Below are 23719 nucleotides of genomic sequence, written 5' to 3' on the forward strand. Positions count from 1 at the left end.
AATGATCTAAGATAGCTTGGGCTCATAGATTTGGCTAAAAAGAAATACAATTCTAATGTTATACAGGTAGGTAGTCGATGGTCATTTGCTATTTTCTTTTGTGTTCACCAACCAGGACGAGCTCTGGTGAATCTACAGTACACTTACCGGTAGGTCTAATTTATTTTGTGTAAAAGTTCGATGTTTTTTTTGCTCGAGGCTCGAGGTCTTTCTTCTCCACACACATATTTCAAGGGAAATGTGTGGGAGTGGTTTGGAGCAAGCGCTCGCGTGTGCCTCAAGCGCAGTCAGCAGCTGGCATGCGCCCCCGCGGTGACGCGAAGAGGAGCGCGCAGAGCCAAAGTTTTTTAAACAGTCTGCCCACTGCTTCTCTTACAAACCTCTTGTCAAAAATGTTTTTTGTGCCACGGACGAAAACTCAGCCTCGACTGAACGCGGCCATGTAGCGTGCGCGCGCCGAACAGATCTCTGGGGGACATTTTCACGGGATCTTAAGGGTTTACGGGATCGGCGGAGCAACCAGCGGCTTGCTGGTCTTGTCTGCGGGATTCAGTGACCGCCGGGGGCGGACAGGCCACCATGCTTCGGCCGTGGACCGCTCACTGGATCACTGTGCTCCTGTGTCAAGCGGTGGCACAGTACTCCAGCGACCAGTGCAGCTGGCGAGGAAGGTGAGGATTAAACTGGATTTAAAAAAGGTTTAGGAGCAGCCAGATATTACAATCCAGTGAATCAGCGATTGTAATATCACAGGCAACAAAGAGAACACACCTAACTCAGGAATGTTATCAATTTATTAGGGTTCTTAGTCCATAGGAAATATAGCCTTATCCGTTTTTTAATCTTCCACTTTCATGTCCTTTTGACTTTAATCCGATATTACACTGTGGAAATGCAGAGGAGTCATAAAAGGAACAGTGAGAGGGAGGTTTTGTCTTTGAAGTGGCTCTGCTGTGCTTTACTCGGGATTTCAGAGGGCTCAACGGAGTAATCAGACCTATGGACGTTTGATTAAGATTTAATATAAAAAATAAACACTTGATCCTGCACTCACTTATTTAGTCTTTGGTCGACGCTTCGTTCTTTCGAATGGGTCTTGATGAAGGTCAATGGACCGAAACGTCGACCAAAGACTGAATAAAAGAGCTACAAGTGAGTGCGGGACCAAGTGTTTATTTTTTATGTTGAACTTGACTGGGGATCTGTTCCCAGCACCACCCCAAAGAAGAATGTTCATGCTGATTAAGCCTTGATTTAGATTTCATGTCATCTTCAGGAAGGATAATAGAGGGTCAGAATGAAATGTGTCTTTCATATCCTGGTGCACATCCGCCTAAAGGATGCTTTTCTGTGTACCATCACTTGTGGTTACTACTCAGACACTCTATGATATCAGATCCCAGTAATTCATATGCATATCTGTATTAGAATCTAATTTCACAGGAAAAGGACTCATGACCAATACTAATTAAATGCGATAGGAGGTGATTTAATGTGACTTTGAGAGGTTCTCCACAGTCCACCTAAAATATGCTCCCTTTAAGATTTGTGAAGAATTACTTATGATCAGAGGAATGTCTCTGCTTCAGTTCCTAACTTAAGCAAATACAGCTTTATGGCCCCTTTGATCACTCCTCCAAGTCCCTAAGTCATAAAATATGAAAGCCCACACTCTGCAGTGTGTGCTGTAAAGTTTACCGGCCTTAAACTTCTAACAACTTAATAGCCCAATCAGTTCCTGGTGTCGAGGTAGCTTATGCACATCAGAGACAAGCGACCACATCCGTCCAAAGTGAAAGATCTGTTGGCAGGCAGCTGCGCCAGAGTTGCTCTTTCTAGTGTGTTGTTATAGATTTTTTTTTATAGAAACATGTTTAGCACTCTGTGTCCAAGTTTCCTTTTTGTTAGTCCTTTTGATCATTTTGGGCATTTGATCTTGTTCCTCAAAAGATAAGAGACCAAAAAAAATGTGAAAAGAAAATCTATCTCCTGGTTTGCAGTGGTTTGAGCCATGAGTCTCATCGCAGAGATGTGGAGCAGGTCTACCTACGCTGCTCTCAGGGGTCTCTGGAGTGGCTCTACCCCACCGGAGCTATTATTGTGAACCTGCGCCCAAACACGGAGCCCTCCTCGGGACACGTGTCAGGTCTCCATGTGTGCATCAAACCTCACACTTACTCCCAGGTAAAGTATGACACCAGAATATATGAATATCGCAGTTTGATGTATCACATGGATAAAGCTTACATGCGTCCTTCCTGGCCCCTTCATGTTCAGGGTTCTCATGTGTATCTGGAGCATAACGGAGATCTGAGGATGCTGCTGGCAGAGAAGGACCAGGCTCAGGACAAGGTACACTGTTTCAGTCTGGTGGAGGGGGCTCTCTTTGTGGAGGCCATCCCCCAGACGGACATCAGCCGGAGGATCACAGCTTTCCAATACGAGCTGGTGTCCAGTCAGGGGCCTGGGGCACACATGTACCCATACCTGAACCCTGGTTTAGGTAAGAGAAAGCATGCACCCATCCTTCAATGTATGTACATTTACGCTCAAGTATGGTGCTTAGGTACAATTTTAAAGGGGACATATTATGCTATATATAGAATAGTTGGGACGTCACAACTGTACAGAAGTCCTGACAGCTGGTTTAGGGACACAGTTTCTGAATTCAGTCTGTGCGCATTTCTCTGTGGATTAAGCGTTTTAATACTTTCACAGTATTTATACAGCACCTCCACCTGCTTTATAATGAAAAAGATATGGAAATCTCACTTTTTATAATATGGGTTCTTTGATTGGTTAAAGTGGTGTGTCAAACCCCTCAGGCCTTACACAGGGTGTCTACTCACTGACATTAAGTGAAGGTGACAAAAGGCCATGTTACTGTTTCACCCCCGTTTCTTCATCTCACCTACACACTGCCCCTCTCTGACACCTTCTCCTCCCCCCACTTCCTCACTCCCACATTCCCTTGTCTCAGCCAGACTTATGAAAACAAGCAGGCCAATCAAAAGGTCACGCTAGGGTCAAGCACAAGGGTCAGTCAATCGTCTCTCTACTGTCAATCAAAAGCAGCCGGCAAAGCAGAGGATTTTGGGTAGCCCACCCATATGAGTAAAACGGTCTGGTAGAGGGGAGGGACGGCGGGTGGAGAGGAAGGCTGGGCTGCTTTACTAATGAGACGGAAGAAAGCCTATCTGTCTGTGTCTGGCCCTTTTATAGCTGTTTTATAGCCGACAGGGTCAAGGGGTAGTTCTGTGATTATGTCTCAGCCCTCACCTGCTGTTCTCATTCACATACTCTTTTGTCTCATAAACACCCGCCAATACAGAGAAAAACTAAACACAGACACAGGCTGAAAAAACTCACAGGATGGTTGAAGCTAACGGGGGAAAGAAAATGAATTGTAACAATAAGAACTTTAGTGGTTGCTCATTCTAATGTTTTCTTTTCCCATGTTTTCCATTTTAGTTACCTGTAAACCCTGTTCAGATGAAGAGGTCCTTATGGGGGTGTGTACCAGCGACTTTGGTAAATATACACACTAACACATACGTACACATTTTAAGGATAGTTTGAGATTTTGGGAATATGCTTATTAGACAAAAAAGATAAATACCGCTCTTGCGTCTATGTGCGGTAAATATGAAGCTGTCTGTTAGCTTAGCTTAGCATGTAGACTGGAAACATGGGGAATATACGTATATTAGTATTTATATGGTATGTCTTGCCAGACTATTTCTTGGCCAGGACCAGGAACCAGGACCAGGCCAAGTTACCATGTTCAGTCTTTATGCTAAGCTAAGCTAACTGGCTCACTCTAGCTTCATCTTTACCATACAGACAAGAGAGTGGTGTTTTCTCCTGTAACTGTGGACAAGAAAGAAAATAATGAACTTTTAGTGAACACTGGCCACTTGTGCAAAAACAGGATAATAATGGCCCATTGAATTTTCCTACATTTATCAAGACTCTCTTGAGTCAATTTATTGAAAGACTTTAGCATTGTGTCCTCTGAAAGAGCTAAAACATCGTCGGTAGCACAAGTAGTGTTAGAACGTAAGCAAACTGACTCAGTGGCAACACTTTATCTATCGTAACTTTGCTAAAATTAGCCACAGTTAGCTACTGTAAGGCTGTATCAGCAAAATCCTTGAAAATCCTTGATTGTTTTGAACTAAGTAAGGGTATGTTTTATTGCTTATTGATTCATATTCATATTCATGTTTGTAAGAGGAAGAAAGTGTTATGTCAGTTTTCAACATAGCCCCACTTTAATGCGCACACTTTAATTTTAGCTATCTTTGATTCATTCATCTCAACTCCTTTTGTTTATCTCTCCTGTTCCTTTCTGTCCAGCTGGCAGTGGCATCTTTCGAGGTGTAGCATTTGGTACTAAGAACCAATCCCCTGTTTCGGTGACTCTGAGTCGACTGTTCCACCAGAAGAGCAGGGTGTTTGCTTCGGGTGGAGCCAGAGGGCGGGGATGGGGTGGACGTGTCAATATTCCCGCACAGTGCAGTGTGCATCCTGGAGGGGATGAGTACCTTTTGACTGGCTCTGTCCATTTTGGCGAAGCCTGGCTTGGCTGCGCACCTCGCTACAAGGACTTCCTGAAGCTGTACATCAGAGCACAGAAAGCGGGAACAAACCCCTGTGAAATAGACATGGACTAAGAGATCTCTTCATGGTTCAAACGGGATGGAGTGCTTTTCATACACAGTGAGGAAGATGCGAAGAGGAGCAGACCAAGATCTAGAACATTACCTTCAAGCCTGTCAGAAAGATAAACAGACTGATGGTCATTATTAAAGGCTACTTCTGCAATGCTGTGCTACTTATTGTTGCCCTGCAGCAGAAAAGACAGTGGGGCAGTTTGAACATTTTAGCAACTAATGTGCTGCCTAAACTACAACCCAAGGTCCTCATTGGACTGTATACTGTGTTTGTGCAGTGAGTGAGACAGCAAATGAATGAATGATGAGATTAACTTAATTTTGTGCCTAACAGGTCAATTGTTTTTATTCTTGTGATGATACTGCTCAAAAATGAATGTTTGCTTTGTAAAAAGCTTTCTGTAAAAATTAGGAGTCTTCTGACAGAAGTGTACAGTATGCAGCTCTGTGAGTAGTTATGTACTCTGTGTGTGTGTGTGTGTGTGTGTGTGTGTGTGTGTGTGTGTGTGTGTGTGTGTGTGTGTGTGTGTGTGTGTGTGTGTGTGTGTGTGTGTGTGTGTGTGTGTGTGTGTGTGTGTGTGTGTGTGAGAGCGCGCGTGAGTTCAGAGGGTCTGTCTTTACAAAAAATAAAAAGCCATTGTTCCAGCCTACCGTCTTTCTGTTTAAAGGTATACATTTGCTCTATCTATTTCTCTCTTTGAGTGAACCTTGTATGTCCTGATGTAGGGACCCTGCACTATATTATAAAGTGTCCCTTTGTGTCACATAATGTATGGCACACTGAGGCTGAGTGTGGTTAAGGTGCGGATAATTAAAAACAGATATGAAGGGAATTTATTAGTTAATAGGAACAAAAAAAGGAAAAGAAGCAAATGTTACCAGCCTCTCTGCTGCACACAAAGTGATATTATCCTCCCCAAAAGAAAAAACTATTATGAGTCTTCAGTGACCATTAGCTGGCAGGACAGCAGCAGTGCGTCAGTGCTGACGTAGATACCCCTGTGGGGCTTTGAGGAGCCACTGTTCTGGTTGGCATTGTGTGCGTGTGTGTGTGTGTGTGTGTGTGTGTGTGTGTGTGTGTGTGTGTGTGCGTGCGTGCGTGTGTGTGTGTGAGATGCATTCACATCTGAGCAATTAGATTTTCCAACTATGCCTACTAGGTCCAATTCAACAGCTAATGTGCTATGTTTTTTTCCTCCATGACTTTCATTGAAGTAGACTCCTGAGGCCTGAATTATCAAACAAGCTTAAACTGTGAGCATAAATGCGACTCAGACCAACATCTCTTTTTTTCACGGAGGCATTTTCAGCTGTCAAAATGAAAACTACTGTGGAGAGCTGAAAGAAGAGTGAGATGTGTGAGTGACCTTAGAGGGGTGTATATGTACCTCTCCCTCGTCTGCTGTCAGCAGTTGTGTGTGATGCTTTCCATCTTTCCTCAGGAAGAACAAGAATGGATGGAATGTCCCCTCCCACACACACACACACACACACACACACAAAGACCAACACCTCCATCTGTAAACGACAGACCATGTCTGCTGTAGGCTACTCAAGCAGCAACCGGGCCTGAAAAGTAAAGTCAATGTGGAAGTGCCTTAAACCTGCATAATTTCTAATGTTCAGCAGGGGACGACTCCACTGGTTGCATAAAGAAGTAAATCCGAAAATGACTGTAGTCTATACAGCACAATGTTTGTTTTGTAAATAATCATCACATTCAGAGTAAATCAGATGATCTCATCTCATCTTTAACCGCTTATTCGGGGTTTGGTTGCGGGGAAGCAAGTTATTATGATCACATGTATTTATTAGGAGAAAAACCTTGACATTTACCTTCATGTTTTCTAGGGGGTCCCATGCTTTGATATACTACCATAGGAATGACGAGTAGCAGTTAAATGAGTGTCCTCAGTCAGGTTCAGCTTCTAAGTCTTCTAAGCGAGCACGCCTTTCCTCCCATGTCCCACCCTCTCATACGAAGTTTATCCTTACCGTAAACCGGTTAAGGTTCGGCATTGACCTTGAATTGTTAGGGTCAGGTTACCCTATTGGTCAGGGGATAGGTAAAAAATGTTTCGGGTTTCTGGTATGGATCTTGTAATGACAACAGTCACTTCTGGCTCCAAATAAACAAGAGGGCAATGGCCACAATGCCAAACTTCAAATACGACGTTATCATAAATCTCTCTCTTGGCAAGACACGCCCTGCGTATAGCAGCTGAGCGGTTAGGCAGATGGTTGAGGTTAGGCATTGATCTCAAGTGGTTAAAGTCACGATAGTTCAGGTGGGCTTGTCTTTCCAAATGAAGCAGTGGGATACAAAATAGCACTTCAAAACTGTAGTCGGCAAACCAATGGGTGACATCAGGGTGACTTAGTCCACTTCTTTAATACAGTCTATGGCTGTACAACAGGAACATAAAAAAGCAACACTTGCTCGCACACACACTTCAAAGCTTTTTTATTTAGTCAACGTTTCGGCCTATTGACCTTCATAAGGACCCAGTAGTAGACTGAAACTTTGACTAAATAAAAGAGCTTCAAGTGAGTGCGGGAGCAGGTGTTGAAACAGGAGAACCAGGGTTTTTTAAAACCTGACCAGCATCTTTTTCAGCATGCAGGTGGGTGAAACTGGTGCTGCTTTTTTGGCTCAAGGTCAACATCGAAAGAGCTGAGGCTGAGACATCCTGCACGCGTTCAAACAGAGAGCTTCTCATAATGCAACTAATTTGTGTATTTTGTTAGAACCTCTAACCTGGTGAACACCCAACATCATTCAAACTCAGTGCCCTCACTTTGTAACACGAGCACTTTATGTAAAAAAAATAAAAAAGTAGATGTAGCAGTCAATTTGTTGAGTTAAAAGGATTTTTTCTAATGCTAATAAAACTTACGAATTCACATGAATGGGTAGAAAAGAAGGCAGGAGAATAAGACGTGGAGGGAGACATTAGCACATAGCTTGAAGGTTTAAGACCCTAGAGACTTGAGAGGCTCACCTATATATAACAGTCCCCCCCTCGCGCGTGTGTGTGTGTGTGTGTGTGTGTGTGTGTGTGTGTGTGTGTGTGTGTGTGTGTGTGTGTGTGTGTGTGTGTGTGTCTGTGTCTCGGGTAGTTTAAGAAGACCATAATACACGCGCCCTGCACACTGCCGACATGCAAACAGACCACACGGCAGAAACCCAACCCACCGTAGCAACACCCAACACTGCTTGGCTACTCAACCTGGCAACAGCCCAGGTCGCCTTGGCATCTTCGCTAATTCGGGACACACTTATCCCTCTGCACGGGGGTCTTAATGTTAACCTTTCGGCGTGAGAGTGTGTGAGATATGGAAAGTTTTTTTGTGCAGCAGTATGCAAGAGGCACAGCTGAGCGGTCAGCTGGAGTCCAGAGAATGGCTGAGCATAGGGAAAATACATGCATGCTTACACCCACATATACCACCACTGGCATTTTATAATGCGCCGGACAGGGTGGGGTCGGTAGTTTTAAACGGTGGCACCATATTTTAGGGTTGTGGTTTCTGCAGGGGGTCCAAAAGCAAAACTGTGACATTGATGAAGTTGTGTTCATAGAGACTGATGCACTCAAAGTCCCATAGAATAAATAAAAATAGAGATTTTAAACTGCTTTAGTTTAGATACAGTAGCCCTAAAATAGCAATTATGTGCCATGTAGTAATTGCATATTTTCTGTGTTATCATCATTTTATTAAGTGACGTTAAGTTACTTAAGTAAGTTAATAAGTTTAGTTGTCAGTGCAGTAGTTATTTCAGAAACAATATCTTTTTTTAATGAATAAAATGATCATTAGTGGTGCCCATTAATAATTCTAAATAATACGTGATGGTTGAATGAATGCAATTTTGAATGGATTCATAAAATGATTAGAAGGTTTTTAAAAATTACTTTTATTTCTACATTGATACATTGAATAACACAATTAATAGGCTATAAATAAAGTCACTTTTACAAACCCACTGGCTGCGTGTTATGAAAGATTAAAGTGAGAGTGGATGAAAAATATGAAGGGAATTAACTTTGTCTCTTGCTTGTTAAAGGGGCATATTTGATATTCGGTCAGGTTACTCATCAAGGACTCCTACTCAACCTGGGAAAACAGGCTTTTTATTTATTTATTTATTTATCTGTCTCTTGACAATCGCCAAACTTTACGGAAGTGCAACTCTAAACCTGGATTGCTCCTTTGATATAGTTTCAGTTTCCATAAAAAATGAAGAGGTTAAATCAATTAGAAGTAGACACAATAGTTAATTAAATTACTAAGATAAGGCTAAATGTAATTATTTTAACCTCATCCTTTATTTTAGTTATTTTTAAATAATTAAACACTGATTTTAAGGGATTTAAAATATATCATTCATTCATTCTTGAAGAAAAATATGACACAGAAATGATTTTTGGAAATGTTTGCATTTATCAGCTAAAATTATATGATTATTAATATATATATTTCATAATATAATTATACATTCAGTTAATCATTTAAGAACTTGTTTTGTTTCTGAGTGGTATCGGAAGGTCGAAGTGACTCTTGGACTTGGATAACGCTATCTTGGATATGATATGATTTCAGAAATTCAAAGCTGCACATCTCAACTGAAGGTATAGTATATAAGTTATAGTAAAGTTAAATTATTTTCGAAAAAAACATTATAATGCAGACATATTCATGTGTGTTGAATCTCTTTTGAGTAAATGGTGAGTTAGTTTTGAGGTATATGGTTGGGCAGAGCTCCCCTTTGTGGTGTCACTGTGAACTTTAGCAATCGTCTGTAGCAGATTTAACTTTATTAATAACTGTAAATTAAAAGAAACTGTTTGTGCTTTACACTTGTACACTGTCATAAACACCTGATTCCAGTGCAGGTGAGTGCATTTTCTTTGTTTCACTGAAATTAGATAAATTAAATACTTTTCCACTTTTACAGATGTATAGTAATCATAAAAAACAAGTCAGTCATTACAAAGTTTTTTTGTCGTTTTGACAAAACAACTTGTGATAGTTTAAGAATGAACACTAGTGATCTTAATGCAGAAGTGAGAATGTTCAACATCTGCATGCAATGCTGACATATTGTGGGTGTAACATTTTCTATATGAGGCACACTTCTTGCAGTTTCTATTTCCTTGAAACTGCAATGCAATAATATGACAATGTGGAGCCTTCGAAACCTGCTCTTCACCTTGTGTAGTAAGTTCTTTTAATTAAATTACTAAATATATCTTGTTGTATGCAAATACAATATGGCAGAATACTACACACTGATAGGGATGTTTGTAATTTACTTATACAGCTGTAACACAGCCATGTTTACCTGGTAGTAATGTAGTGACACATTGCTATGATACTGCACAAACCTAAAATGTATTTTTGAAAAATCATGAATAATGTAACAACTCATTCCCAGGGTGTTTTTTTAGTCATTTCTTGTTGTCTTGTCTTTTCAGCCGCTCTGAGTTGTGTGAGGAGAGCAGCCGGTTTGATCCATGTGTCTGGATATGAAGGGAAAGAAGTTGAAATGTCTTGTGCCTATGGAGATGGTTATCAGTCTTACGAGAAGTACCTGTGCAAGAATGAATGCGGCGACGATGATGTTCTTATTACAACGATGGACGCATATAAAACCAAATACTCCATCCGTGATGACAAAGAGAAACGAGTCTTCACAACAACCATCTCTCCTCTGAGTCGTACGGATGCTGGGAAATACTGGTGTGGGGTGACAAGGACTGGAAAAGATATCTACACTGAAGTAACGCTGGAAGTAGTGCCAGGTAGGTAAAATATATAAATACATTTCCACGTTGTTAAGTAAGTTTCATTATTTTATTATTTATCTAGACCTTGGTTATTTTGTTGCTATGGGTTGTCACCATAATGTATTATATCTGTTCTATAGTATTTCTCAAACTTGAGATATGGCTTTTTATATGTAAAATATCAACAAAATGTTTTTATCCCACTTTTATCTTTTCTATTATTTTGTTAAGGATTTTACTATTATATTGCTTTTGCTGTGTCCTGTTTTTAATACCTGTGATGTCGGTTTATTTCTTTTGTAAAGCACTTTGAGCTGCATTTTATGTTACGAAAGGTGGTATATAAATAGTTTATTGTTATTATAATTATTATAATAATAATAATTATTATTATTATAATTATTATTATAATAATAATAATAATAATTATTATTATTATTATTATTATTATTATTATCAAGAAGCCATCGAACATTTAACATTTTTGTATTGTATTTCTATTTTAACTATATGAAATGCATATTTAGGCAAATGTTGTACGTTTTACTCCACTACATTTATCCGACAGAAAGAACGATACATACCAGTAAGTAAAAGAGTTTTCAAAAGAAGGGCTGTAATATTTAAATAAATGTATACAGAAATAAATGTGAATATAAATGAAAATGCTTATTATTCTTTAATTCATTCCTCCTTATATTTCCACATGTATTTTCTTATTCTCTTACAGATATTAAATCGATCAGGCATTGACTAATTACTGTGTATGCTGCTTACAAGTAAATGCATCAGTAACAATAATCAACACTGAGACGACTCATTGAGCCTGCATAATGAGCACTTTTTGTATGCTTTCACTGCATTTAGCTAACAATACTGTTGTATTTTACTCAAGTCAAATTTTAAAGGCCCATATTTTTACATTGTTATCTGGCCTCTTTGGCTAAACTAAATTATCCCAATACCTGTTTTTATGCTTGTGACTGTCTTTGATGTTGTTTATTTTACTGTCAGACAGCTGTTGTGATCGTTCCACCAAAGTCCAAAGTCATGAGGAGAGTTCAGTGTCCATCAGTTGTCCGTATGAGTCTGAGCACCAGAACAGCCTCAAGTACATCTGCAGGGGAAACCAGCCCTCCACATGTCTGCGGCAGGCTGTAATCACCTCTGACAGCAATCTCAATGGACAGTTCAGTCTTACTGATGACAAGTTGTTGAAGAAGTTCACGGTGACCATAGCCACTTTGACCCAAAAGGATTCTGGGCCGTACCTTTGCGGTGTCCGCGGAAACACTGGCCTTGATGTTTTCTCCGCTTTTGAGCTAGAAGTCAAAGGTGAGGGATCTTCCACATCGTATTATAGTAAACAATTATTGTTTGCAGTATGTACATCAACCAGAAAACTGTTCTGTAAAATCGATATTGAGAAAAAAAGACAATGTTTTTTTTTTATTGAATACTTCAATCAACTTCAATCAACTTTATTCATTTATTTACTTGAATGAAAGGTGACTCATGCTCATCCATTTCTGGTCTGAGATGAACACGGGCTGCAGTATTGGTTTAAAAGTCTCTCTGTTTCACAGAGTGGTGCTGTGTGAAGTCCAACAAACTGAGCGGCATTGTGGGACGTCCACTAATTATCAAGTGTCCATATCCACCACAGCACAGGAATAACAGGAAGTTCCTCTGCAAGGGAAACCTCCGCAACAAATGCACAGACATGGTGACGAGCCAAAGCAGGTTCACACTGCAAGATGATGTTTCTTCCAGCTCTTTCTTGGTGATGATCACAGAGCTAAAAGCAGGGGATGCTGGGACATACTGGTGTGGCTCAGACTCACAGTGGAGTGTTGGTAACTACACCAAGATTCAACTGTCAGTAGGTAAGATGATGAAAACAGTAAAAGATGTGGACTACAGCTCAACATCTGACAGTAAAAATTACTGTAGTCTGCATCATGTCACCATGAAGGGTGAAGCTTGGAAGGTTGCTAAACTATCAGCTAACGCTAGTGCTACACAATTTAACATTCTGGGAAAAAATGTTTTGGCTTGTTTATATTTTTTTAAACCAATCCCAATCACCTTGGGCGTTGCTCGGATGCAACGGTGCTGACCTACCAACATAGAAAGCGGAGAAAGAGGAAGGGGAGGACAATTCCTGACATCTGGCGCATGACAGATGCGCCAGAAGTCACCTTTTATCCCAGCACGGGCAATCAGTAAGACAGACAAATGTTACATATGTTCATTTCAAAATAGGGCGTAATGAAGAAGACTTGAAACTCGCAGTTTAGGCCATAAATTTATTAGGAAAATAACACTTTTGTGTCTGACCATACGCCGATGCTGTATAATGGTCTGGCTGCACAAGTTAACATTCTGGCATAAAGGGAAAACCAAGCGACTCCAGTAGGTGAGGACGATTGGATCAAGTTGAGGGAAAGGACCTCGATGGAGAGGCTGCGTCCATTTTTTTTTATACAGTCTATGGGGAAACCAAATCTGGAGTCAAACACTAAACACAAAGTCCCCCAGGTGTTTGGTCATTAAGCAAAGGGCTGAAGTTTAAAAGTGGAAATATTGATGGTGGTAAGTGAATACCAGGGATTCACCAGCGCTGTTTCACATTTATCCCCTGGAGATCATCAATGTATGTAAGAAAATTGCATTGTGGTCCATCCAACAGTTTTTGAGACAAGCTCACGATGGTGCTAGAGAAAATGTCAGGGGGATCACCAAAATTATCATGATTATTGAGGAACTATGAATGTAGGTACAGGATTTAATCTTGACCCCTTTTAATACTTGTTGAGATATTTCAGTCTGAGCCAGACAAACATTGTTATCTCCATAGCCCCACTGCTAGCATTTTAAAAAATGATAATATTTGTTTCAGTGGACTAAGAAACTTTAAAACAGTCTTTCCACAGCAGACCAGCACTGTGATCTCTACAAGCACTGCAGTGGAAACTTTCGGATCAAATTCAACACATATCCCTGGAAAACAGATCAAAGGTGTGTGTGTGTTGAACCATATTTGTGAAAACACACAGTCAATTTGGTTTAAAATCTAAACTGTCCAGAATGCCCATTCTCATGTAACTTGATTCATCCATCCATTCATTTTCAACCGCTTGTCCCTGTCGGGGTCATGGGGGGGCTGGAGCTGATCCCAGCTGACATCGGGTGTGAGGCGGGGTACACCCTGGACAGGACGCCAGTCTATCACAGGGCACATAGAGACGAACAGAGACAGACAACCATTCACACTTACAGGCAATTTAGAGTCATCAGTTAACCTAACACATGCATGTCTTTGGACTGTGGGAAGAAGCTGGATTACCCGGAGAAAACCCACGCTGACACAGGGAGAACATGCAAACTCCACACAGAAGGGCCCCAGTTGGGATTCAAACCAGAAACCCTCTTCCTGTGAGGTGACAGTGCTAACCACCACCCCACCGTGCCGCCCCGTAATTCAATTTAGCTTTTCAATAAAAATAACAATTGATAAAACAAACCCACATTCATAAAAATGGAGCATGAAAAAACGTTATGTTGTGAGCCCACAGTTTTGATATTTGGTGCCACTTCTGCTGTTTTGTGATTGAGAAACTCATAACAAGTGTGCAGCTGATTTAGAATTTCAGGAAGTGTTTATTTTTACTCTGATCTCTGTTTCCCCCATACAGATGCAACACTATTTAAATATGTGGTTGCTGTTGTGCCTGCTGTGCTGCTGATACTGACATTTGCCCTGGTCATAGTTTATAAATACAAGTGTTACAAAGTGCAAGGTGCGTGTGACATACAAGTGTGACATACAAGTGTGACATACAAGTGTGACATACAAGTGCATGCACAGAGCCGTACACCTAAGACATAATATGCATGCATACACATATGCATGAAGACAAACTGTGTAACCACTTCGTATGCTGTGTGTTTCCAGGAACTGGGGCAAACATGAACAGAAACCAAACCAAGGCAGCAGAAACAGAGGAAGCAATTGATGTAGCAGATGTAAGAAAACTAAAATCTAATAATCTTGCTAATGGACATAAGAGGCTGCATGATTTTACGATAGGTGGGGCTGAATATGTGAAGTTTATTTTTTTTTGGATGGCACTACTGGAAGGGAGTTTATGCCCATACATCATGAATGTGCTCAGCAAAATGTCAGTGCATTCTTCTTATTAGACTATCTTGTGTAACTCTACTGACTTGGTAAGAGAGGTTTAGAAAAGCTCAGGATCTAAAACCAGAGGGGTTCTTTCTCTTGGGAGCAAGAATGTGTTAAGCGCATTTGAGGATAATATGCCGAGATGTGTGTGATCTTTGTTGGGGTTGGACATTCTGGCCTGGTAAAAGCATCAGAGGAAAGGTCAGGAAGTCACCAAAAACACAAACATTATTTCTACTGGTTGCCATGAATATCTATGTTATCGTGTTATGGTCACATAATTAAAACTGTGACCATGCAGCTGTTAAATAGTCTTAGATGTCATTTATTGAAGTGTCTGTCAAAAGTTCAAAGCACCACTGTGTGTAAGTACAGCCGCACAGAGCTGCGAGCATGAGTGTTTGCTCTCGCTTTTGTGACACAACTGTGTGGTGCCAGATAAAAGGTCGGGAGTCATCAATATTTTTAGTATTTATTTTTCGTTGGACAATGAATAGTTATAAAAACTAACTATTACTGACTGATCTGTCAATGAAAAGATGTCTTGCTCTGGACCAAAGCAACATACGTACTGAGCAAATTAAATGACCAACCAACTGAATATTTGAATTTTCATCTGTTGTCTACTAATCTTTTTTTGCTTTTTTTTTTTTAGATTTATGCAAATCAAGATGTAGTGTGCATGAAGCAGAGCGCCCATCAACACTATGATGATGCAGGTGAAGCCCAGGACGATTCTGTGTACCAAAACTTCACCACAACAGAGGATGTCTACTGTAATCAAATTATCATCAAAGCCAATAAGAGATGAACAGCATGAACACCTGAGATCAATTTGTGGTCATATTTGTACCCAAATGATCATGTTTGTACTGTCTCACCTAACAGCTGACCAACACATATTCACGTACCGCTGTTGTTCAGCCTTTTCATTGTCAAACTGAAAACTCAAAATAAAATTATTTTACAGATTTGTTTCGCAATTATCATTTGGTACCGTATATTTAGTACTTCATTGCTTAACTAATCGCTTTAGCTTTGATTTTACACTTTTATTTTGCCTCTGCACTCAACTGCAACGCTTGTAAGAAAATACCCCAAATGTAAGTTACCTTCATGTAAATAATGTGTTTCTTTTTTCTTAGTCAAAAACTGAATAAATCCACAAATATCAACTCATCATTATTGTTTTGTGTGTGTGTGTGTGTGTGCGTGTGTGTGTGTGTGTGTGTGTGTGTGTGTGTGTGTGTGTGTGTGTGTGTGTGTGTGTGTGTGTGTGTGTGTGTGTGTGTGTGTGTGTGTGTGTGTGTTGGTTTTTGTTGACTCATTGATAAAAATCCTAATTATGGTTGAATTGGAAATCACTGTGACATGATATTTGGATCAGATGCACACATGTGGTTATAGAATGTTTTGACCTACATGTTTGAAAATGAGTGGATAAAACGTGTTGAAATATTGGCCACTAGATGGAGCCAATTGAGTCGAATGTGGTTCATCATGACACACACACAGACATTCACAGAAATAAGTAGATTATTATTCAGTTTCATAAAGTGGTTTAATACTGGGTTTTTTTAACCACAGGCAGTTGAATTAACAGGATGGGCAGCTGGGAGCAGATCCAGCCCCCACAACCCTGTAAAGGATAAGCAGTTACAGATAATGGATGGATAGATATTTGCCTATTTTTTTAACTTTCTTTGCCAACAATATATTGGCCAATACACTTCCTCTTTCTTATACTGAATCTAGTTTAAGACATGTTTTAACAATATCAAGGGAAAATATAGCCTGTAAGATGCACATTGTAAAAAGGCCTAAATCATATTTTGAAGAAGAAAAATCACAATTAAATTGGATTAAGCACTGAAAAAAAACTAGAATTATTCAGCGGTCACACAGTTTTCACACTAGGCTTACTTCTTGCTGGAGCTCCTCCCTTGAATTGGGGCGAGATGATAACCTCAAGTTGTCGAAACCAAACAGTGCTGTGGAAAGATTTCATGACATTCTTAACAGTGTTTGAAACACAGTGGCATGAATAGATTACAACTAAATCAACTGTAGTTTGTATGTTGTTTTGCAATAACATGAAGATGCTGCTCATTCTCTGCTGTAAGTTTATTTGTTTTGTATGAAAATCATTTAAATTCAAATACAAGTGGTCTAGATTGCTTTGACAATGCTCTATTGGGATCAGTTTCATTAACACAGCTGGCGTTCATATTCAAATCTAAAAAAGAAACCATAACAAACATGCTCTAATAATCAAATATACATCCGTTATTTTAAATCAAACAAAAAAAACAGTAAAATGATCATGAGTTTATATAACAGATGTGCTCTGAGAGCTAAATGAACATATCTGCAGCAATGTTTCAATTCATGTTGTCTTCCCTTCACTCAGTCATTCTGAGTGGTGTGACGAGAGCAGCTGAGGAGATCTGTATGTCTGGATATGAAGGGGGAGAAGTTAATGTTCCCTGCCTCTATAAAGAGGGATATGAGTCGAATGAGAAGTACCTGTGCAAGGATCCCTGTGGCAACAGTGATGTTCTTATTAAGACAACAGAAGCAAAGAAGAGCAGATACTCCATCCAGGAGGACAAACAGGCAAGAGTCTTCACAGCGACCATCTCTTATCTGAGTCCTACGGATGCTGGGAAATACTTTTGTGGGGTGACCAAGACTGGACGGGATATCTACACTGAAGTAAAGCTGGAAGTAGTGCCAGGTAAATAGAACGCATTCAACACATTTTCATCACTGCTTGTGTACACAGCTGCCTAAATGAGATAAATGAGTTGAAAAATTGCTTTGGATCGTCAAAAAATTACAATTCAAACAATCAAATAAATCATTGCTTCCTATCATATTCTTGTCCTCATTCATTTCCTATTCATGCTAATGTATTTTTGTATCAGAGCCCATCACTTATCAAACCTACACTCTGTCCCATTTCTGGAACTCTTTATTATGACTACGGCAATTTTCTTTATATAGCACATTTCATTACACATAAACTCAAAGTGCTTTGCATTGAAAGAAGAATAATTATATATAAAGAATTATATATATATGGTTATATATGGTTAATTACACTGCATATGTATATACATAGTATATACATAGACAGTGTAATTAACCATAAACCTGAGAGAATAAAACGTTCTGCGATTCCTTTTGAATGTGTACACAGTTATGACCGACCTCACACATAAGACATTAGAGATTAAACTAGTTTTCCACATTTTGTTGTTGTTTTATAATATTACATCACTCCACTTCTACCATTCTTAATGAGAGGGACTGCACATATACATCATTATTGCACATTAAGCACAACTGTGTCAAATACAGTACTGTATAAAGCTTTTTATTTCCATTTGTTGTACAGTTTATTCTCTACGTACTGTTTGCTTTTTGCATCTGTGTAGAGATTTCATTTTGATTCATCGGTAGTTTCCTCCACGTTTATAATATTTACTCATATGCTTGGTTCATCCTTTTTGTCCTGTACATAGCCTGTGTCTTACACCTGATTTTAATACCTTATTGATGTCAATAAAATAATGACTATGTCGTTGTGAACAACCGGACCTGGTTATTAACCAGTTATTCGTTATGTGGAGAGACCACAAAAGATCCCCCATTCAGCTGGATATAAATCCTCAGTATGTATTTTGTTTTATAGCCATTCTGTGCCTAAACAGTTTCTGATGTTGTCCCTACTGTCAGACAGTTGCTGTGAAAATGTTACCAAAGTCCAAAGTCATTAGAAAGATTTGGGAGGATTCAGTTGTGGTTGCTGTTTAAACTAATTCAGTCTCTTTGACTGTAGTGGTCTAGAGATTAAGGAACCACTGCATATTTTCCAGATTCATGTAATCTCACCCCTGTCTGTTGAAGGCAAGTTATATGAAAAAAAGAACCCTAACCCTAAAATTGGATAACTGCAGATCATTTTGCTCAAAGGTCTCTCTGTTTCACAGAGTGGTGCTGTGTGATGTCCAACAAACTGAGCGGCATTGTGGGACGTCCAGTAACTATCAAGTGTCCCTATCCACCACAACACCTGGATAAAAGGAAGTTCCTCTGTAAGGGAGACCACCGCAACAACTGCACAGACATGGTGACGAGCCAAAGCAGGTTCACACTGCAAGATGATGTTTCTTCCAGCTCTTTCTTGGTGATGATCACGGAGCTAAAAGCAGGGGATGCTGGGACATACTGGTGTGGCTCAGACTCACAGTGGAGTGTTGGTAACTACACCAAGATTCAACTGTCAGTAGGTAAGATATGACGCAGCTGAATATATCTTTTTAACTTAACTTTTTGTTCTTTACGTTGATGTGGAAATGCAAATAATATATTTATATATTTATAAATAGCAGCTTCAGAGTCCTAAGTGTCTTTTTCTCTGTTTGTCCAGAGCAGACCAGCACTGTGACCCCTACCATCATTGCAGAACCTGTTGGATCACAATCAACACAGATCCTTGGTAAACATATCAAAGTGAATGTATGTATGTCCTGAAGTAGTGAACCAACAGTGAAGCTAATGTCTTTATTTATTCAACATGAAAAAGGAACATGAAACAAATTCTGTGAGGTCAGACTGGGTCTTTAGCGCTACTTCTGCTGTTTTGTGCTTGAGATTGTGATGACAGATATGAGAGTGTGGCTGATGTGTGTTTTCAGGAAGTGTAAATGTTTTCTCTATTCTTTCAGATATCACACACATTTACATGGTCAGTTTTATTGTGCCTGCAGTACCGCTGATGTTGGCATTTGCCCTGATCATAGTGTATAAATGCAAAGCAAAAGGTATGCACCACACACAACATGCATAAACACACACATTCATACACAAACAACTGTCACTGACGTTATCCACTGATGTTGTGTTGTGTACCTGTGTGTCTCCAGGACCTGAAGTCGACATAAACAGAAAGACTGGTCAAGCAGTAAGTAAATAAGAAAACAAGGCTGAAACAAATCTCACAAGAGGCGACAATGTTCATTACACTATCCTACACTAGCATACATGGCTACACTGCTTATTCTGCTATTCCTACCGATATTAAATACTTCACCCTCGAAGTGATCATTTTATATAAATTACTCCCCTTGCGTTACCTTGAATTATTGAAGAAAAAAAAAAGAATTTTATGCCTCCACATTGAACGAAGAACGAAGATTTGTTTGGGTCCGGGTGACCCAGAAAAACAAAATTGTCTTCAAGAATTCATGGCAACGCAATGAGTAACTTATATACAGATGATCATTTTGAGGGTGAGGTATACCTTATACATATATATTAAAGTAATAGTTAACTTGTTAAAAACTCTAAAGAACATTGTGGAGCATCATTACACAAAATCAAAAAAGTCTGGACAAACAATAAATATGCTAAGAAATGTTTCTTTATCTGTCATGTCATAGAATACTTGCATAGTCTCTGTCTGAAATAGAAAGGATTTACCTTCATGTCAACATGAAAAGACTAAATTTCTGTCTTTTCTTATAGGACCAGTAAAGGATGTCACAATGTTGTTATTTCTATATTATTGTTATTATGTATAATATTGTTGTTGCTGATATATTTGTTATTGCTGTATTATTATTATTGTTGTTGTTGTTACTGCACAATAAGCACTCTGAATGTGCCACAAATATACGTGTATAACTGTGCCTGTATGTTTTTTTTTGTTTTCAGATGTGTGAAATTAAAGATGTAAACAAGTCAGACATGGGCTCCTCCAAGCAAGAGTCTGTGTATGAAAACCTTACCATGACAGACTATATCTACTCTAATCTGTAACAGTTTTGCCGGGTTTGTATTCACACAACAAGCTTGGGTCCGTTTCACAAAGCAGGTTTAGTGAAAACTCTGAGTCTGTTAACCCTGAGATGAGGGAAACTCTGAGTTTTCCGTTTCACAAAGGGAGGTAACTCAAACCAGAGAGAGAGGGGTAACTCTAGCCTGTTTCACAAAGAGAGGTAACTTAACCTCTCGGTCAGTTACCATGGTAACATGCTCTCTGAAACTAACCTGGTCGGGACCAGGTTTTTCTCAGAAAACCTCGAGTTTCTCTCTGTCTCCGCCCTCTTTCAGCCACACACGGTGTTTGATTTCCTCATTCGAGTTTTGGCGTAGTATAGTTCTGTCGTCAGTTTTTTCAGAAAATCACTGCAAAAATCATTCAGTAGGCCTAAATTAGAAGTTATATTAGGTGGTGACTATTTCACTACCATGGCATGTCCTTTTGATAATGATCCCGTGGATGAGGGTTCAGCATTACTGCACAGAGAATTAAATAATCGTCGGGAGATGATTATTGGGCCACGCATAGACGTTCTTGCATTTCCAGCGGTACCGTAGTTGTTGTGCCGTATTCAGCACCCCTGCCGTGAAATGCACCCCCTCGCATTATAGGTGATATTCTGGATCAGAAGGCTGTTGTTTCGACCTATAGGAGTAGCTTATATATATATATATATATATATATATATATATATATATATCCTGGTAACCCACAACGGTCAGAACATTGATTACTTACAGTCTTTAAACTATTTTAAAGAGTTTAAAGTCACAAACTTGGATAATAGCGAACACAAAACAACACCTTTTTGTATGTTCTGTGGAAATATACTGCAGCCATAATTACAAAATGAATGAAATGGATCTTTTGAGCAAGTTGAATGTATTTGACTCAGCGTTTCCTAAATATAATCCCAGCTTTTCTTGCAATTCATAGGTTCAAAAGTGTGTGCTTTTAGTTGGGTTACTGGTATATAAACGACTCCTATACAGCCTTCTGATCCAGAATATCACCTATAATGCGAGGGGGTGCATTTCACGGCAGGGGTGCTGAATACGGCACAACACCGTTTCATCACAGTCCACCATTTACATACACAACCTCATCCGTCCTTACATTTCCAACATTAACAACCAAAGTCATGCTCTCATATTACAGCAGATGTTGTGTGTTGCGCTGCTTTTTTTGCAAATGGGAGTTTTTTATACAACATATAAAACAGCCACTTACGGTAATATTTACTTTACAATGTAAAACATGCTCAAAATGAGGCGTCACCATGAGATTGTGCCGATGTTTTACCTGTTTGAATACCTGTATGTTTTTATGTTTCATCTTAAGCTGCTGCCAAGTGCGCTTCTCCCCCGTGGGAATGCACTTAAATGAAATAAACTAATAGGCTCCCACTCAAGCAGTTTCCCCTGTGATATTATTGTGATTGCAACTGGACTACATTTAAACTTACGCACTGACCGGAGCAGCATTGTTCTCCTGCACCGTCTCCCTCTCTTTTGCTGCTGCAGCGATGTTACACTTTCTTCTAAAAATGCGCTCAAACTCTCCGTATGAGCGCATTCATATTTCCAATTCTAGTAGTAGCGTAGCACGCCTCTTCCCCGTTGCCATGGTGACTCGTCAAATCAGGGCTCCATTGATGCTGTCTTTTTATACTTGTGGTGCACGCGCTTAACTCCAGGTCAAACTACTCCGAGTTGATCAACCTAGCGCAAATCTGCTGTTCTGGAACTGAAAACTCAGAGTTTCCTATCTCAGAGTAGATCAACTCAGAGTTCAGGGTTAGACTCTGAGTTTGTTGAACCTGCTTTGTGAAACGTACCCCAGCTGACCAACGCTACCATTGCATTCAAACCTTTTATTTTCTGGACAAGGTTGGTCTTTTTGACCAATTAAAATAATTGGTGATAATGATATATTTCTGGTACTTTAACTCATATTCACTGTTTTTATTCTGATTTTACTCAGACTCCTTTTACCTTTAGGCCTTCGTTCATTATGATTGCTTAGTGTTAATATAATAGTTAAACGCAACTACGATCCTTGTAAGAAGATATTATTGCCGCAGCTAAATACCCCACGTGTAAGTTAGCAGTATATTTTTACCTTTTGTAAGTGTGAATAAACACAAGTATGAGAAACGCATTTTCTGCTTTACATATAAGAAGGCATGAGAACTCTATCAGCATAGTGACAGTGACAGTTCACAACATTTGATTAACTGAAAAAAATAATAATCAAAGTGATTTAACATACTACATTAGGAGACGACAATATATGATATTCAGAGAAATCAAGTAGGGTAGACTGCAGACTCTGAGTTACTGAATAGATTTTAAATAATGCATTTGTTGGGGACTATGTTCAGCTGTACACATTTGGTGTGCTTGTGTGTAATTCCAGCAGCTGTATGTGGGATTGACTCAAAAGAAACTGGTGTGTGTGAGCTGATTTTGTTATTCTAACTCAATTATGCTGCTATAGGCCTAGTCTGCCGGGGGATAATACTGTTCCTGATACTCTGAGCTTATCTCCTCTCTGTCTGTATCATTCATGTCTCACTAATGCATTTTACTAATTCAACTTCTTCCCCGGAGTTGTTTGTGCTTTGTCGTCTCGCAGGTCTTAGCTATTAACACTATTACTCATACTATCATTAGTGTTATAAATTATAAAATTTGTAGCCATAAAACCATTAGTCATATTTCTCATTGTCTGACAGCTGATATGACCACTACTCATATCAAAGAGCATATTTACCAACATAATTAGCATCATTGTCATATTCTATCACCTTAGCTGTACGTGTTTCTACTATTCTGCTGTATTAACTACCATAAAATTTAAGTCATATTCACATTATTCTAGATATTATTATAGTTACTGTTACTTTTGTGGTGGCTGGGATCTCTGGAAGTGAGATCGGAAGTGTCTATCTGTCTGTCTTTGTGTCTGTCTTTGTCACTCTCTGTCCATCTGTCCGTCTTTTTTCTCTTTCTCTCTTCTTTTCTTTCTCCCCAACCGGTGCAGGCAGATGTCCGTCCTCCATAGAGCTGGGTCTTTCCAATGTTCCTGCCTGTTAAAGGGAAGGTTTTCGTTACCACTGTGTGCACAAGATTGCTGAATTAATACTGTATATAATAATTCTAATAATAATTACTACTTTTATTAAAGCTAGTGTGACTTGTTGCTGCTCATGGGGGAATTGTTGGGTCTC

General features: G+C 39.5%; 3 protein-coding genes across 4 annotated transcripts; all 3 read left to right on the top strand.

Moving 5' to 3' along the window:
• The first annotated feature begins 404 nt into the window (after positions 1-404).
• metrnlb (meteorin like, glial cell differentiation regulator b) lies at positions 405-5280 on the top strand. Its single transcript, XM_083934460.1, has 5 exons — positions 405-671; positions 2001-2184; positions 2278-2503; positions 3472-3531; positions 4360-5280. The coding sequence occupies exons 1-5, from the start codon at positions 580-582 to the stop codon at positions 4674-4676; spliced, it is 879 nt and encodes a 292-aa protein (XP_083790586.1). The 5' UTR covers positions 405-579; the 3' UTR covers positions 4677-5280.
• Positions 5281-9864: 4584 nt separating this feature from the next.
• On the top strand, positions 9865-15584 carry LOC310957252 (polymeric immunoglobulin receptor-like). Of its 2 annotated transcripts, XM_083927741.1 has the most exons (8): positions 9865-9899; positions 10157-10483; positions 11483-11803; positions 12055-12354; positions 13394-13489; positions 14167-14271; positions 14427-14497; positions 15313-15584. In XM_083927741.1, exons 2-8 carry the CDS (start codon positions 10228-10230, stop codon positions 15466-15468), a joined length of 1305 nt encoding a protein of 434 aa, XP_083783867.1. In that variant the 5' UTR covers positions 9865-9899; positions 10157-10227; the 3' UTR covers positions 15469-15584. The 2 variants fall into 2 exon arrangements, with proteins under 2 accessions (XP_083783867.1, XP_083783868.1); XM_083927742.1 differs by lacking the exon at positions 13394-13489.
• Positions 15585-17045: 1461 nt separating this feature from the next.
• Positions 17046-20483, top strand: LOC310956359 (polymeric immunoglobulin receptor-like; the record flags this gene model as incomplete). The annotated part of the gene is made up of 6 exons (XM_083926556.1): positions 17046-17394; positions 18653-18952; positions 19093-19161; positions 19391-19486; positions 19589-19626; positions 20379-20483. 6 exons carry the CDS (start codon positions 17046-17048, stop codon positions 20481-20483), a joined length of 957 nt encoding a protein of 318 aa, XP_083782682.1.
• Positions 20484-23719: the final 3236 nt, after the last annotated feature.

This window comes from Echiichthys vipera (genome assembly GCF_963691815.1).
Source record: "Echiichthys vipera genome assembly, chromosome: 2".
In the NCBI taxonomy this organism is placed as follows: domain Eukaryota; kingdom Metazoa; phylum Chordata; class Actinopteri; order Perciformes; family Trachinidae; genus Echiichthys; species Echiichthys vipera.

What these genes read in the sequence shown, in the direction of transcription:
- LOC310957252 (XM_083927741.1), top strand. Translation starts at nt 10,228, where the DNA reads ATGTCTTGTGCCTATGGAGATGGTTATCAGTCTTACGAGAAGTACCTG. An exon ending in CAAGTGTTACAAAGTGCAAG is followed by an intron (nt 14,272 to 14,426) that starts GTGCGTGTGACA and finishes GTGTGTTTCCAG; the next exon opens with GAACTGGGGCAAACATGAAC. An exon ending in AAGCAATTGATGTAGCAGAT is followed by an intron (nt 14,498 to 15,312) that starts GTAAGAAAACTA and finishes TTTTTTTTTTAG; the next exon opens with ATTTATGCAAATCAAGATGT.
- metrnlb (XM_083934460.1), top strand. Translation starts at nt 580, where the DNA reads ATGCTTCGGCCGTGGACCGCTCACTGGATCACTGTGCTCCTGTGTCAA. An exon ending in ATACCTGAACCCTGGTTTAG is followed by an intron (nt 2,504 to 3,471) that starts GTAAGAGAAAGC and finishes TTTCCATTTTAG; the next exon opens with TTACCTGTAAACCCTGTTCA. An exon ending in GGTGTGTACCAGCGACTTTG is followed by an intron (nt 3,532 to 4,359) that starts GTAAATATACAC and finishes CTTTCTGTCCAG; the next exon opens with CTGGCAGTGGCATCTTTCGA.